At 44.4% G+C, this 15,824-nt stretch overlaps 1 protein-coding gene across 1 annotated transcript; it reads left to right on the forward strand.

Annotated features, from left to right (window-relative positions):
- The first annotated feature begins 461 nt into the window (after positions 1 to 461).
- On the forward strand, positions 462 to 1,196 carry Neurog1 (neurogenin 1). Its single transcript, XM_026398243.2, has one exon. It carries the CDS (start codon positions 462 to 464, stop codon positions 1,194 to 1,196), a length of 735 nt encoding a protein of 244 aa, XP_026254028.2.
- The last annotated feature ends 14,628 nt before the right edge of the window (positions 1,197 to 15,824 follow it).

A 15,824-nucleotide genomic window follows, 5' to 3' on the forward strand; every position in this document is an offset into this window, starting at 1 on the left:
ACGGGCACGCTCCAGGAGGGGGGAGGGGCGGCCTCCCGCGAGCATAAATTATGCAAATACCCTGGCGCCGCACGGGGCTGACCTGCCGCCTCGCTCCATTCACCGGGGCTGCCTCGGGGGCGGAGGTGGCAAGGGAGGGGGGCGCCCATTGTTGCGCCGGGTACTTAAGGGGTCCTGAGGCCAGTCGTGTGCCACACTCGGTGCTCACACGAGCTGATCTGATCGCCGGCGACATCACTCGGGAGACCAGCCCGGCGCGTGGCTCCTGCAGGCGAGGCGAGAAGGCAAAGCCAAGTTTCCTTTGCGCCCTTGCGCCCTTCCAGGCCCTCGCGCCCACAACGGGCACAAAGTAAGCCCGGGCGGTTCGAAACGTAAGTGCCCCCCAGCGGCCCTGCTCTCAGCCCGGGCTCCTGTCCTTTAAACGTCCTTCTGTCCATCTGTCAGTCCTGCACAGCGCAAAGATGCCAGCCCCGCTGGAGACCTGCCTCTCCGACCTCGATTGCGCCAGCAACAACAGCAGCAGCGACCTGTCCGGCTTCCTCACCGACGAGGAGGACTGTGTCAGGCTTCAATTGCCTGTCTCCACCTCGGGGCCGCCCGCGCCGGCCCGCAGGGGCGCACCTGGGATCTCTGGGGCGTCAGATGTTCCTGGGGCGCAGGACGAGGAGCAGGAGCGGCGGCGGCGCAGGGGCCGTGGGCGAGTGCGCTCCGAGGCGCTGCTACATTCACTACGCAGGAGCCGGCGCGTCAAGGCCAATGATCGCGAGCGCAACCGCATGCACAATTTGAACGCGGCGCTGGACGCGCTGCGTAGTGTGCTGCCCTCCTTCCCTGATGACACCAAGCTCACAAAGATCGAGACGCTGCGCTTCGCCTACAACTACATCTGGGCTCTGGCCGAGACACTGCGCCTGGCCGATCAAGGACTGCCGGGGGGCGCTGCCCGGGAGCGCCTCCTACCTCCTCAATGTGCCCCCTGCCTGCCCGGACCCCCGAGCCCAGCCAGCGATGCCGAGTCCTGGGGCTCCGGTACCGCGGCCTCCCCGTGCGCCGCCGCCACCTCACCACTCTCTGACCCCAGTAGCCCCGCGGCCTCCGAAGATTTCGCATATGGCCCCGGCGATCCCCTTTTCTCCTTCCCTGGCCTGCCCAAAGACTTGCTCCACACGACGCCGTGTTTCATTCCTTACCACTAGGCTCTTTTTAGACCCCGTTACCGTCTTCTCCCCAAGCTAATGGGCAATACACGAGGACTCAGCTGTGGCTTCGGGAGCCCCCACTCCAGGCAGAGGGAGGAAGCGGGAGCTTTAAAAGGGTAGGGAATACCTGAGCCGCTTGTTAGGTCGCTGCACCCTTGCCTTGGCTGCCCCTTAGTCTGTTTCTCCAGCTCTCAGCCCTGGGCCCCTCCTGCCCGCCCCCAGACGGCCTTTCCTTTTGCACTTTCTGAACTCCACAAAACCTCCTTTGTGGCTGGCTCAGAACTGACCCCAGCCACCACTTCAGTGTGATTTGGAAAAGAGACAGATGAGCCCCTGAAGACGAGGTGAAAAGTCAATTTTACAATTTGTAGAACTCTAATGAAGAAAAACGAGCATGAAAATTCGGTTTGAGCCGGCTGACAATACAATGAAAAGGCTTAAAAAGGAGACACAAGGAGTGGGCTTCATGCATTATGGATCCCGACCCCCACCACTGCCGGCTCGCTCTAGGAAGAACCCCAGCGCTTGCGTAGCTATTCAGGCACGGGGCTGGAGGGTACTCTAATTTATTCAAGATGCTTCATTCATATGAAAATGTATTTTTGTACATAAAGAGTTTATTCTATTATTATGAGCTATTGAAGTTTACATTTTTGTACTGCAGATGCTTCGTGTAAATAAAAACTGAGTGAAAAATAAGTCACCAAGTTTATTGCCTAATGTTAGTGTCTTTGGGGGCTTTTCTTCCCTTCTGCTGGTGGCTCAACCACTAAAGTGAAACACTATCCCCACCGACCTCCAAACCCTTCACTGCTGTGTCAAAAACAATTAAAAAATAAATGCACCTGATTTTTCACCAAGAACCAGATAAAGACAGACTAAGGTGTTTGGGATCTATCATTTCCTTTCACGATGTAAACACAAGGGAGATCTTTCAGGCGCCCCATAAGCCAATTAAGACTTTTTAGTGGGAATTAGCCCCAATACGCAGCTACCTGTAGAGGTAGGGGCTGCGGGAGAGTCTTTCTTTTGAGGAACTCCACATCAGCTGGCTCCGTGTTTCAAAGAGAGGGGATTAAAAAGATCAATACAGTGTGACCACTGGTTAGGAAGTCCCAGTGACAGGTGGGCCTAGGCTGGGCAAGCAGAAGGGTCCACTCTTGTAACAGCCTATTTAGAGGGGGAAATTGATTTGTAAACAATGCCTTCAAATTGTTGTCTATTGAGGCTGGAGTCACCCTGGCTGTGAGGTGTGGGATGAATTATGCTGGTATGGTGTCCCTGAGTCGGGTGTGCAGCTGCCTAAAATTATGAACGAGGGTGCCTGCACCCCACGGTGCACACATTTACACCCACTACAGCCCAGAATGTGGGGGAAGGGGCGCCCACAGAGAGAGGGCTCCAATGCTCAGCCAGTCCTCAGGGGCAATCGCTAAAGCTTTCATTTGCTGCCAGAGAAATCAGCCGCCCAAACTCAGTGGGGATTTTTCTGGCTGCCATGTGTTTGTCTGTTGTCTGACAACTAACAGTACTGGCCAGTAGCAACTTTTGTTTTAAATTTCAGAATGGGAGTGATTACAAGAGGTAGGTCCTGCAATACTATAGCTGTGTGTTTCCCCAACTCAGCAGGTTATCCCATGTTAACACTTGACTTTTTCCTCCACTAGGCTCAGGAAAAATAGTATTTTGTAGTGTTAGAGACAGTGAGAAGGTGAATACATGCAGAGGGCCAGAACAAGGCCACTAACAGGGTGTTCCCCTTGTGGGAGTGTTTTCACTCTTCAGATGTTGTCTTAGTGACTTGCATCCACAGACTCATATGCTGGATCCTCATCAGACACCACTAAGCCCAACCATGGGCAAGATGCCCTCCATCAGATAAAAAAGCTACATTAAAGAAGGTTTTGGAATATTGGATGCCTTCTAATTGCTCCCAGAGTAGAGACAGAGTCCTCCAAGGAAAGCTTCAGAAGTTATCAGAGCTGAGAACAGAATCACTTCTGCTAAAAACTCTAAGGAAGGGGCTGGGGATGTGGCTCAAGCGGTAGCGCATCTCCTGGCATGCGTGCGGCCCAGGTTCGATCCTCAGCACCACATACAAACAAAGATGTTGTGTCTGCTGGAAAACTAAAAATAAATAATATTTAAAAAATAAATAAAAACTCTAAGGAAAAAGCTATATCTCTAAAATGACCCAACCCAGGGCCTGCTCTGTTGTCTGTCTTAGAATTGTAATTCTCTATTAGCTTTGCATCTCTTAGAGCAAAAGAAACAAGTGGTCTGCATCAGATGTTCTGCTCTCCCTTCCACAGGATGCTTAGGAGTGACTCCTTCCAACCTTCTGAGGTACCTAGGCCAGGCCTTTAAGAAGGGCAGGGTCCCAATGAGACTCCTCAACCATGATGTAGGTGCATGTGACTGGGACAAGGGAAGAGAACAACCAAGTGTTATCATTGTCCAGAATCCCTGGGGAAAGCACCAGCTATGATCTGGAATAGGAGGTTTGTCTTATACACCTGCACACAATCAGCACTGAAAATAGGAAGTATCATTACCCATCAAGACTGAAGAATAGAACACTGTCTTCCCAGCTTGGTCACAACAGCCTCACAACTCCAAGGTGCAGGACCCAGAGTACCTTTCCATGAAGAATAGTCTCTAACATCATTGGCTGGGAAGCATCTCTACCAGTGCCAGTTAATGCTATTCTTCCAAGGAAGCAAGTATCTATAGGCAGCCCTGGAAGCTCTAAAATAGGAAAAAAAGAAGGAGGGTGATTTAAAATGCTTATCCCCAGCTCAGAGGCCTCTATTTTCCTACAGCAAAATCTCACACATCCACTGGCATCTGTGAAGGCAGGGTGGGGGTTACTAAATTATTCTAATCGGTTATAGAGCATAGAACATCCCACTGACAGCCATGTTTTACTGTCATCAACATCACCTTCCACTGAGGAATATGAAAGCACTTAAGAAGGTTTATTTATTCTCTCCCTTGACCTCTTCATTTTTTTTTTCTTTTTTAAACTGGTGTGCCATATATAAATTTTTGGTGCTGGGGATTGAACCCATGGCCACATGCATGCTAGGCAAGAACAGGGGCTTCAAACCATAGTTCTCCCTAGTCCACTACATTTTTATACACTGCTTCAAAGTTATTGGGCAATCAAGAAATAAAAGATTAGAATGAAATAGTAAAATTAAGATTTTGCTGGCTGGGTTTGTGGCTCAGTGGTAGAGTGCTCGCCTAGCACAAGCGGGACCCGGGTTCAATCCTCAGCACCATATAAAAATAAAGGCATTGTGTTGTGTCCATCTACACCTTAAAAAATAAATATTAAAAAAAGATTTTGCTCATTCTCTCATTTATTTAATGGCTCTTTATCAAACTCCTGCTGGGTGTTGACAGAGCACTTTTCCAGGCACTGGAGTGACCAAGACAAGCAAAGTCCTTGCCTGAAAGGAGCTTACAATCTAGTGGGCAAAGACAAAATAAACTTCTAAAAAATCATGGAAAGTGCTGTGGAGGAAAAAATAAAGTGAAACAAGGGGAATATGGAATGTCAGGGTGGGAGGGAACATTTCTGTTGGAAAAAAAAATAGGGAGGTTCTTTAGTGAGGTAGCATTTGGGTATAGGCCTGAATGAAGAGAGGGAGAGCTATGGTTTGAATATGGGTGGTGTTCCAGAGGCCCATGTTAGAGGCTTGGTCCCCAGGGTGATGCTATCAAGAAGGACTGTGGACTTTTAGAAGGTAAAGCCTTAAAGGAGGTCCTTCCATGATGTGTCACCCTCATCAGAGGCCTAAGTCAATGGAGTCACTGATTCTTGGCCTTGAATCTCCAGAAGCAAAATAAATCTCTTGTTATTTCCTAAATAGCCTGGGTCAGGCATTATGTCATAGTAACATGAAGCTGACCAATACAGGAAGGGAATAAGCCATGGCAATATTTGGAGGAAAGTATTCCAGGGGGCTGGCAAAGCAAGGGAAAAGTCCTGGCTACATACAGCATATTAGAAGAACAGCAAGAAAGCTAACCTGGCTGGAGCAGAGGGCCGGAGAGGGGTGAGGAAAGAGAAGAAGAAGGGGTATAGGAATGGTGTTGAGTCTTGTAAACTAGTATAAGGATTTAGGCATTTTTCTTTAGATGACTGGAGGATTAAGAATAGAGGAGACAAATGAATTGACTTCTATGTTTAAAGGCCATATTGGTTGTTATGTGAATGTTAGACTTTTGAGGAAGAATCAGAGACCCACATAAGCATCTGCACATTAGTTCTGTAGAAGAAGAGATAGTTGTAGAAATGGTGAGAACTGGTAAGCACCAGAATACATTTTGAAGGCAGAAAACCCAGGATTTGTGTTGATCATGACTTGAAAGAAATTGAGAATGACTTTAAGGATTTCAAGATTTCAATCAGGACACCGAAATCCCAAAATCCTTTTCCAAATACTAAAAATGTGGCTTCAAACTGCTCACTTTAGCACCCAAAACAAAGATAAAAACTTTTTTCTTTTCTTCTTCTTCTTTTTTATTTTTTTTATTTTTTTGGCACTGGGGACTTAAACCCAGGGGTGCTTTATCACTGAGCTACATGCTCAGTCCTTTTTTTTTTTTTTTTGAGACAGGTTCTCATTAAGTTGTTGAGAATCTCTCTAAGTTGCTGAGGCTGACCTCAAACTTGTGATCCTCCTGTCAGCCTCCTGAGTTTCTGGGATTACAGGCACTCATCACTGCACCCAGTACAAAGATAGAAATTTGAGTGGCAACATCCATAAGATAAAAACAGATTGATATCCAGAGAACCATGATTTTGTCTGGGCCGGGGCCTAAGACAAATGCCTCAGAGAAAATTCATACTAGGAGTGGGAAAAGAGGCTACTAAGGTTATGGGCACAGCCCTCAGCAACATCACCATCGTTGTCATCCCCATCGCCATCCTAGAGAATAGTTATATAGCATTTAATCTGTGTTCTGTGCACTGTGATAGATACATCACACATATTTAATTCTCATAATTCATAATAATGTCATTATCTGCATTTTCCAGGTGACGGATGTGAGGTACAGTCAAATAACTTACCTAAGACCATCCGGTAAATTGTGAATTTGGTATTTGAACCCAGTGTTCCTGCTGCTTCTTAGGTTGTCTCTCAAGGAATACTAATAGAGTGCCACTAAGTAGATAGCCTTATGGGCCACAAGCTAAGCTTTTGAGGCTCAGGAATAAGCTAGAAATAGAGCCACAGCTGCCAGATGAGGCCTTTGACTGAACAAAGCAAAGGGCTCCTTCCTCTTCTATCCCAACTGGGACAGTGGACACTTCTCTGCAGAGGCTTTGAGGATGAGTTCTCTGCAAAGACTTGGCACATTAGTTTGCAGAAGCAGCAGATCTAAGAGCTGGGTAGCATTCTCTTATGAAAAACCAGTCCCTTTGCCAGTGTACATTTGCCTAGAAAGTTCCCCAACTTTCTTATTGAGGCCAGGCTTCCTTGAGGAAATATTTCTGGGGTTGTTCCAACCTCAGCCAAGCAGAGAATCAAGACCCCAAAGTTTAATGTCAAAGAATCTAACGGGGAAGATTTTAGCTTATATGTTTAGGGCACATTTAACATTATCTTCAAAGGCCATAAACCAATATTATACTCAAGATACATATCACTTTAGAAGCTGTCACTTCCTGGAGATTGCTCAGGACAAAGGCTCTGCTCAGACACTGAGCTTACCTGCTGCTTGCTGGGTTGATGGTCAGGTGCCAAGTGATCCTGGAAGCAGGATGCCTAAACTGGACACTGGGCTTTCAGGTGGTTGAGCTTATCTGTGTTTTCTGGCAGGGATGGGTTGTCAGAAATGCTTGTCTTCTGAGGTCAATCTCTTGTTCAGGTGAAACCCCTATGTTGTTGAGAGATATATCTTCTTCTAATCTGAGGGTGAGGGACAACATGCACCTATATTATGCCAAGGCGGTCTCAAGTCAATGAGATGAAAGTGAAAGATGGGGATGAGAGGATATCACTGCTTTATCCATTCACATTTGATCTTCACTCTGTCCAAACAACTGCTGATATGCTGATGGATCTGTCAGGTTAAACTCACCTGACAACCTGAACATCCACCACGCACCCAGCACGTGAGCATGGTTCATTCTCCTATTGTTACCACCTTTGCCATGGTCTTGCCTGTAGGTTGGTGGTCCCTCTAGTTCTATTGCCTTTGGCCTTGCCATGGTTTGGGTATGGTTTGAGTGTGTACCCCCAAGGGTTCAAGGAATATTGAAATTTAATCCCCATTGTGAAATATTAAGGAGACGGAAATTCAATTCAACTATGGTGTTTAGAGGCAGGGCCCGTGTGAGATGATCAGGGTTAGATGAGGTCATCAGAGTGGCATCCCTGTGATTGAATACCACTGAATTCATAGAGGGAAAGAGATCAGAATGCACACCAGTGTACTCTTTGTCTCTTGTCTTGTGTTTTGGTTTGGATCAGGAATGTCCCCCAGAGGCTCATGTGTGGAAGGCTTGGTCCCCAATTCAGCACTGTTCAGAGGTGTGCCTTTGGTGAAGTAATTGGATCATGGGGCTCTGACCTCATCATGCATTCACCTGTTGAAGGAGTCAAAGCTGATGGCATTGGGCAGTGGGGGAAACGGTAGAATGTGAGGTCCAGTTGGAGGAAATAGGTGACTGGACATGTCACCAGCCCCTTGCTCTTCCTCTGCTTTGTGGCTGCCAGGAGGTGAGCAGCTTTGCTCTGCCATGATGTTAGTGCCTTGGAACCAGCTGGCCATGGAAGGAAACCTCTGAAACCAAGAGCCCAAATAAACTTTTCCTCCTAAGTTGTTTTTCTCAGGTATTTTGATCAAGTGATGGAAAGCTGGGTAATAGGCAGTGTCCTCTGCTGCCTTGGGACTCTGCCAGCAAGAAGCCATCACTAGATGTAGGCCCTCAACCTTTGCTCAAGAACCCTGAGCCAAAATAAACCTCTTTTCTTTACAAAACTATCAGCCTCTGGTATTTCTTTATAGAAATGAAAAATTGACTAATATAGGCTTGGGCAGGACACCAACTTTGGCCCATGGAATGTGAGTATGCATGACCCAGGCCACATCAAATTAGAGGCTTTCATTGTATTTCTATGGTTTGTCTCTTTCTCTACCTCTGTTTCTCAAGAATCTTCTGCTTGAGGATAGCATGACCAAGAAAGTATCTACCCCTTCAGCTTGAGTTGCCAAATGAGAACCACCTGCTTAAATCCTCATCTCAGGGTCCCTTGTGGGAGAACCTAAAAAAAAAAAAAAAAAAACACAAAAAGGCTATACATTGAATCTGTTCATAGCCTTCTCCTCAAAGAAATCTGATAAACACCCTCTGTATCAAAAAACTTCACCCAGCTCGTCTTAGAACTAAATTAGATGTCTTTATCTCATATGCCTGCCCCATCCCTCCATGTCAGCTAAGCTTGGGCCACAAGAACCCAGTAGAATTTTTCATGGATCTGTGCCTTTCTTCCCACTTCTCTCCTCTCTGGTGACCTGAACCCCTCACTCACTCATCCTTGAAATGAAGCTGTGAAGGCTCCTCAGACAGGCTTAGTTACTGCATCCTGCCCTGGGGTCCTTCCTGATCATTGTAAACTGTGAAAACACAGGGATTTCAGGTGTCTCAAGCTCAGGACTCACATCCCAGAGCCCAGAAACCATCCTTCACCTGAGGTGCAGTGCACAAGTTGACTGGAGTCACTGAAGTTCAAGGATAGTGCAGGCTATAGAGGGATAAGGTGACTTTGTTCAATCTTTCACAGACTCCTAACCATTTTTCCCCGAAGGAAGAAGACCAAAAGCCTGCAGGCCAATGGTCTTGGGATATGCATCGGGTGGGATAAAAGTTCAAGGATCAGCCCAGGAAGGTGCCCAACAGAACCTATCATCTTGCTTCTGTTTTAGCCATAGACCCACCCAAAGGTACTCAAAGCCACTATATATCAGGATCATCCAGGAAGTCTTTCTTCAAAATATCTAGTGAATCCCAGTCTTTGGTATTCTTTAGAAAACCACAAAGCAGATTAATACACACAATCATAATTGAGACCTTCTGGGCTTGAAAGACACTGTGCCTACCACAAGGCCCAATATCCCAGGTGAGCCCAAGGAAGTTGGAGTTCAGTTGTGCATAGACTTTGGTGCCTCCTCCAGCATCTCTCTCTCTCTTTCTCTCAAATGTTCATGGAATATATATGAAGAGACAGTCCTAGATTTCTCTTCCTTCAGATTTTTTAACCATCTCAACAAGGCTAACACCACCAATGGGACTGGTAAATCTCATTGGTTCACAGTGATTTTCAATTACTCTGAGCTCAATATTATTTTAGATTTCACTTGCTTAGAGCTGGTTATTTACTACGATACCTTCTTCCTGGGCACATGAAAAAAACGACATTCCCAGTATCCTTGGCAGGTAGGCATGACCAAGTGACTGGCCTCTTCTCACTGGCTCTGAGTGGAAATGCCATCACCCCTTCTACAAAAAATGGAGGAAACCCATACAATTTTCAAAAATCATAATTTTTTTGAGCCAATCAGATGGCCAAGATCAGAAGATAATTAAATTACAAAGAGGGGAAAGCCTTTCTGAGATGGCACACTTCTACTGTTTTACCCCATGTAAAGCACAAGGTGGGGGTGGGGTATGTGTTTGATGTAGGTAGGAAGAAATAAATTGGCTAAAATTTTAATAAAATCTTAAAAGCCACGTGGAGAATAGGATGTCAGCTTGGATAGGGAAATTCACACCTCCTTGCAATTTCTTATCCACAGGCCTCTCATACGTAAGATCGGGCCAGGGCAGGAGAGTGAAGGAGATCCCTTAGAAGGAAAGGTATTCAGATGCTTAGGAATAGGTTCAAGCCCCACTCAGTTTCCTAGACACCTCTATAAGCATTAAGCCACTGAGAAAGGGGTGTGATTGTTTTCCCTAGAATACAGGCAAATGGGGCTGGGATATCGTTCAGTTGGTAGAGTGCTTGCTTTGCATGCACTCGGCCCTTGGTTCAAAGAAAGAAAGAAAGAAAGAAAGAAAGAAAGGAAGGAAGGAAGGAGTAAATATGTATTGCTTCTCGAGAAATAGAAACAAAACTCATCATCTTTTGATAGAATGGTAGGAAATTGTCTGGACCTGAGGACAAACACTACTGGAGGAGGAAAAGCAAACATCCTATTACTGGGCTGAGGGCCCGAATCCTCTGTCAACACAAAATAGGCTACTACTTTCCTTGGGAAGGAAACTCCTTCCCAAGCACAACCACAGATACAGAGTTTGGCTGTTAGGGAGTAAGAGGCAACAAATACCCAGTCACAAACCCAAACTGCAGAGTGCCTGTCAAAGCCTGAGGCTGGACCCTGTTTATGAAGCTAACATGAAATAACAATGGAAGAATGGAGAGAAACGAGAGTTCAGAGTCGCCCTCTGAGGCACCAAAGCTGAGGGGGAACAGAGAAAGGTCCTCCAGCATCCCCACTCTCTGTCCAATGAAAGCACCTGGTAATAATAGCCCACTGCTCAAGGATCTGGAATCTTGTGCTGCACTGAAGGTAATACTAGTAACAACAAGAAAACACAATGAAGGACTGGCATCCAGAATAGATAAAGAACTCTCACAACTCAATAATACAGAAACAAAAAATTCAACTTAAAATCTGGCAAAAAAAAAAAAAAATCAGGGCCCTACACCAAAAATGAGGTAAGGTTGCTTGGCAAAGGAACTCGTGAATGGATTCTCAGTACAATTAGACCTCGAGAGAATGCAAGTTAACACAAGGAGATACCGTGACTCCACAATCAGAAGGGCTAACATGGACACACCTGTCCATACCAAGTGCTACCTGGGATTCAGAGCAACTCGCTCCTCCATTGCTGGGAGTACAAAAATGATCCAAGCACTGTGGACCAGTGTGGCAGTTTCTTCCGAAGCTAAATACATATTTACCTCAGGGCGCTGAAATCCCACTGCCAGGTGTAGACAGAAAAGAAATTTGTTCAGAGAGGGGGCGGGGCCTCGGCCTCGTTCCCAGCCGGTCCTGAGCTGCCTACAGCGACCCCAGGGACTTGCGGGTCACCACAGCGTTAGCTGCCCTGGGGCCAGGGCGCACCGGCCCACGCCCTGCTGGAGCTGGCTGCGACCTCGGGACACTCCGTTTCCTGGGACGCAGGAAGGTCCTCCGTGGAAGACCCGGTGTGGAAGTTGGGGCAGGGGACGAAAACACAGCCAGCAGGGACCCCCGGGAGGGCTAGGACCAGGAGGAAGAAGTTAGGATAACTGGGATCACTATGATGATTGAAAAAAAGGGGGGGGGGGCAGCAGAAGTCAAAACCAGACATTAAAATTTTAGGGAAATAAAAAACTCTTCAGCTATTTCTCTTTCTTTCTTTCTTTCTTTCTTTCTTTCTTTCTTTCTTTCTTTCTTTCTTTCCTTCCTTCCTTCCTTCCTTCCTTCCTTCCTTCCTTCCTTCCTTCCTTCCTTCCTTCCTTCTTTCTTTCTTTCTTTCTTTCTTTCTTTCTTTTTTAAAGGAAGAACCACCACAGAAGAAAAGGCAAACAGAAATTAAAAAGAGGTTAAAACATGAAGAACCTAAAGGGTTAACACCAGAACAATTAGCAGATAAAACTATGACTAAAGAAATTACAAGGAAAGCCACAGCTTGAATTAGCAAAAGAAACTTTTGGTGTGAGTAAATATTTGTGGAATAGATGTGATGAACCCATCTCCCAGAGATGATTTGACAAAGTTTGGAAAGTTACCAAAGATAAAAATAAAATTACATGATAGCAAAAGTCACTAAATCGTGCCAGTTTTGGGAAGCCTTAGTTGGAGATGTATTTCTTTGGAAACTGATGACTTGAAAAAGATTGCCAGTTCATTGATTTTTGCAGTGAAAAACAGCAGCAGCTTTGCTTTCATTTGTGCCACATGCTACCATTAGAAGTGCAGTATCAAGTGCTGGTTATTTAACCCCTTGACCCTTAGGTGCTAATGTGCAAATGAGGGAACTTGGATCTTGCTGCTAAGGGGTTAAAATCAGGAACCTTGGTTGCTACTAAATCATGGCTTACAAATAGAACAACCCTAATGATGTTGTTATTATTGCTAACTAATTGCATGGCAGCAGTCACAAAGTTGGAAACAAAGTTTGCAACCTGACAAAATTATGTAGTATTTACCAGCACCATTCAGTAATGTTACCTTAACCACACCTCCTACTTCATAATTTGTCAAGAAAAGCAATTTGTATTTTTTAAAATTTTTTTATTTGTTTTAATTAGTTACACAAATGACAGTACAATGATCTTGACATATCATACATTTGAATCAGATGGGGTATACAAGGGCATGTGATGTACACCTAGTATTAAAATTGTTTTGTTTTAAAATGAGTGTGAGGATACATTATAAAAGAAAGAGAAAATACATGTTCACACGAATACCTCTCTGCAAATGTTTATATTAGCTTTATTCATACTCTCCTGTGAAATACACACATCTCCATTCATTATTCAATAGAATGGATAAAGAAATTGTTTATGTCCAGTTAAACTGAATTAATTGATGAATGCAAGAACATTAATAAATCTCATAAGGATTATGCTGAGAGAAAGGAAAACAAAAAGACTGACTGTAAAAGCTAAATACTGGGTGGTTCTATGCCATTTAGAAGTCACAAAACTATGGGGACAGAAATCAGACTAGTGATTTCCAGGGACAAGAGTGTGAGAAGATTAGTTACAGTGGACTATGAGAGACCTGGGGGAAGTGATGAAAGTGCGCTCGCTCTCTCTCTCTCTCTCTCTCTCTTTATTTTTATGTGGTGCTAAGGATCCAACCCAGTGCCTCATATGTGCTAGGCAACTGCTCTGCCACTGAGCCACATCCTCAACCCTTCCATATCTTGATTGTGATGGTTGTCACACAATTTGTTGACACACAACTACATCTTTAAAGGGTGATTTCTATTTTATGTAAATTATACCACAGTAAGATATAATTCTAAACTTGACTTTAAATATTTTAAAAATGATCATGGGGTAGGATGGGGCCTTTTCCCACACTGTTCTCCTTTCCTGTGACTGTCACCTGGATATGATGGTAGCCTAGCTATGCTGATGGCAAAGCCCAGACCAGTGCTACTCAAAGAGTTTTCCAGCACCAATCTGCAAAGAGATAAGGGGAGAAATTCAGAAGGTGTATTTAGAAACATTTATAACAATTTCAGCAACTTGTCTGTTGTACCTAATATTGAAATACTTGAAGCTTGTGTTTTGTATGTTTGTGTCTTCTTTCTCTTCATTTTTTCATGAGTTCATTTTTATAATGTTTTATAACAAGTTTTGATCTGTAGTAGATTGAAATATAAAAATTGAGTCCTCCACTTCATGGAGTGTGAGAAGTACTTCCCTAGGAATGGTGGAGCAATTTGGAAGGAACCTGCATCCCTGAATGACTACATGGAGCAAAGCCACCTGGCAGCCTGGAAAGCTCCTTTTAGGCTATTGCATGAATGAAAAACTTTGTTCCTTAAGCCACAGTATTATAGTGTCTCTTCATTAGAGAAGCCAAACCTGGGATTTTCTAAGTGCATGCTATTAGCAAACTCTAGGCCAATTCTTTTTCTTTTTTAAAAAATATTTATTTAGTTAGTTAGTTTTAGTTTTAGGTGGACACAAAATCTTTTTTTTTTTAAAGAGAGAGAGAGAGAGAGAGAGAGAGAGAGAGAGAATTTTTTTAATATTTATTTTTTAGTTCTCGGCAGACACAACATCTTTGTTTGTTTGTTTGTTTTTTTGTATGTGGTGCTGAGGATCGAACCCGGGCCGCACGCATGCCAGGAAAGCGCGCTACCACTTGAGCCACATCCCCAGCCCCACAATATCTTTATTTTACATTTATGTGGTGCTGAGGATCGACCCAGTGCCTCATGCATGCTAGGTACTCTACTACTGAACCACAATCCCAGTCCCTAGGCCAATTCTTTATTCCAGGGAAGAGCTACAGCCAGATCTTTTTGGAGAAAAGGACAGACTCAAAATAAACAGAGGATGCCTACAAAAGAGAGAAGGTAAGAGCTAAAAATTTTCACTTTCTGGGAAGGTAGCACATTGCAGATGGAGGAGTGGAGCCATTCTGACAGCCTGTGAGTCCTCCATGAAACTTGGCTTTCTCTGCTGGTCTGTGGACAGACCAGGACTCCATCAGCAAGTACAATGGTAGTAGTTTGAACATCTAGAATGCTCAGAGAGAGGGCTCTTGGGCCTCCCCTTTACCAGGCAAACTGAGGATGGGTAACTCTTTTACTATTGAATAATGGGTAATTGCTTTTATTGAAGGTACCCTGGAAGTGTAACTCACCTATCCAACTCTGCCATTTCCTGATTGTTAACTTCATTTCCCCTCAGTTTCCTCATCTGTAAAATGGAGGATAATAGGATAACGACTGTGCCCACCCTGTCATAGGATTTTTAAAGTTTTCAATGAGAAGCAATTCATTATAAAGAGCTAAAACTCGATCAGGATCATTGAAAGAACTTGATAAATGTTAGCTATTGACTGATTTAGTTGCAAGCCAATTACCCTTTGTAATGAGATGATCTTTCTTTGGTCACCAGATGGTCCCCACAGTGCTGAAGGCTGGAGGTCTTAGATACAAACCTGAGTGGTGTAACTTGATTCTAATGCAGTAATTTGAGTTTAGGGGCTGACGCTATACTTCAAATGTAAAAATGGTGATTAGAGAACTTACAATGGATATTAAATTATACCTAGTGATGATCCGATTCAAACCCAGACTCAAATTCTCGCTGCCTTCAAGAATTTTTCATACCAGGTAGTAGTACATGAGTACAGTGCCTTCCAGTTTACAAAGCAATTTCACGTCCATCATTTGACATTAGCTTCACAGTGCCCAGTGAAGTAGAAGGGATTATTGTATCTGTAGCACAGATGAGGCAAGGGGCTCAGAGGTTAAGTGGCTCACCCAAGGTCACAGGGTTAATGAGAGGATAGGTGGGGCTCAGAGCTGCATCTGGCTCCAAGTCCATTTCTTTTTCTCAGATACTTTCTTGCCTCTTCAGGTTGGTCTCACCTGACTCAGAGCACACCTCCACACAAGTCATCCCTACATCACAATTTGTAACCAAGCAAAAGATTAAGAATAGTGATGATCAGTTTGAAACCTATTAAACTGCTAATATTTGAACTTAAAAAATGGCAATTTCATATAGTTCAACCTAATAATTAACACTTATTTGTCTACTTACCAGGGATTATGCACCAAGCCAAGTACTTTAAATTACACTGGTATATATAATCACAATATCCTTCTTGTCTCCATTTTTGGGATGAAGAAGCCAAGGCTAATGGCTGCAAAGCTAATAAGTAATGGGGCAAAATTTAAATCCAGGCATCTAAGCCCAGGAAAGAAGTACTTGATGACCATATTACCCTACCAAGTCATTTCCCAGCAAGAATGTGTGAGCTCCTAATGACAGCAATCACAACTTTGAACTGTACTCTATGCAACATCTAGTATTCATATATCCATCCATTTATTCAACAAATTTGAAAGCCTACTAAACT

The sequence above is a fragment of the Urocitellus parryii genome, chromosome 1, assembly GCF_045843805.1.
Source record: "Urocitellus parryii isolate mUroPar1 chromosome 1, mUroPar1.hap1, whole genome shotgun sequence".
Lineage (NCBI taxonomy): Eukaryota > Metazoa > Chordata > Mammalia > Rodentia > Sciuridae > Urocitellus > Urocitellus parryii.

Coding starts and splice junctions, on each gene's coding strand:
- Neurog1 (XM_026398243.2), top strand. CDS start 462: ATGCCAGCCCCGCTGGAGACCTGCCTCTCCGACCTCGATTGCGCCAGC.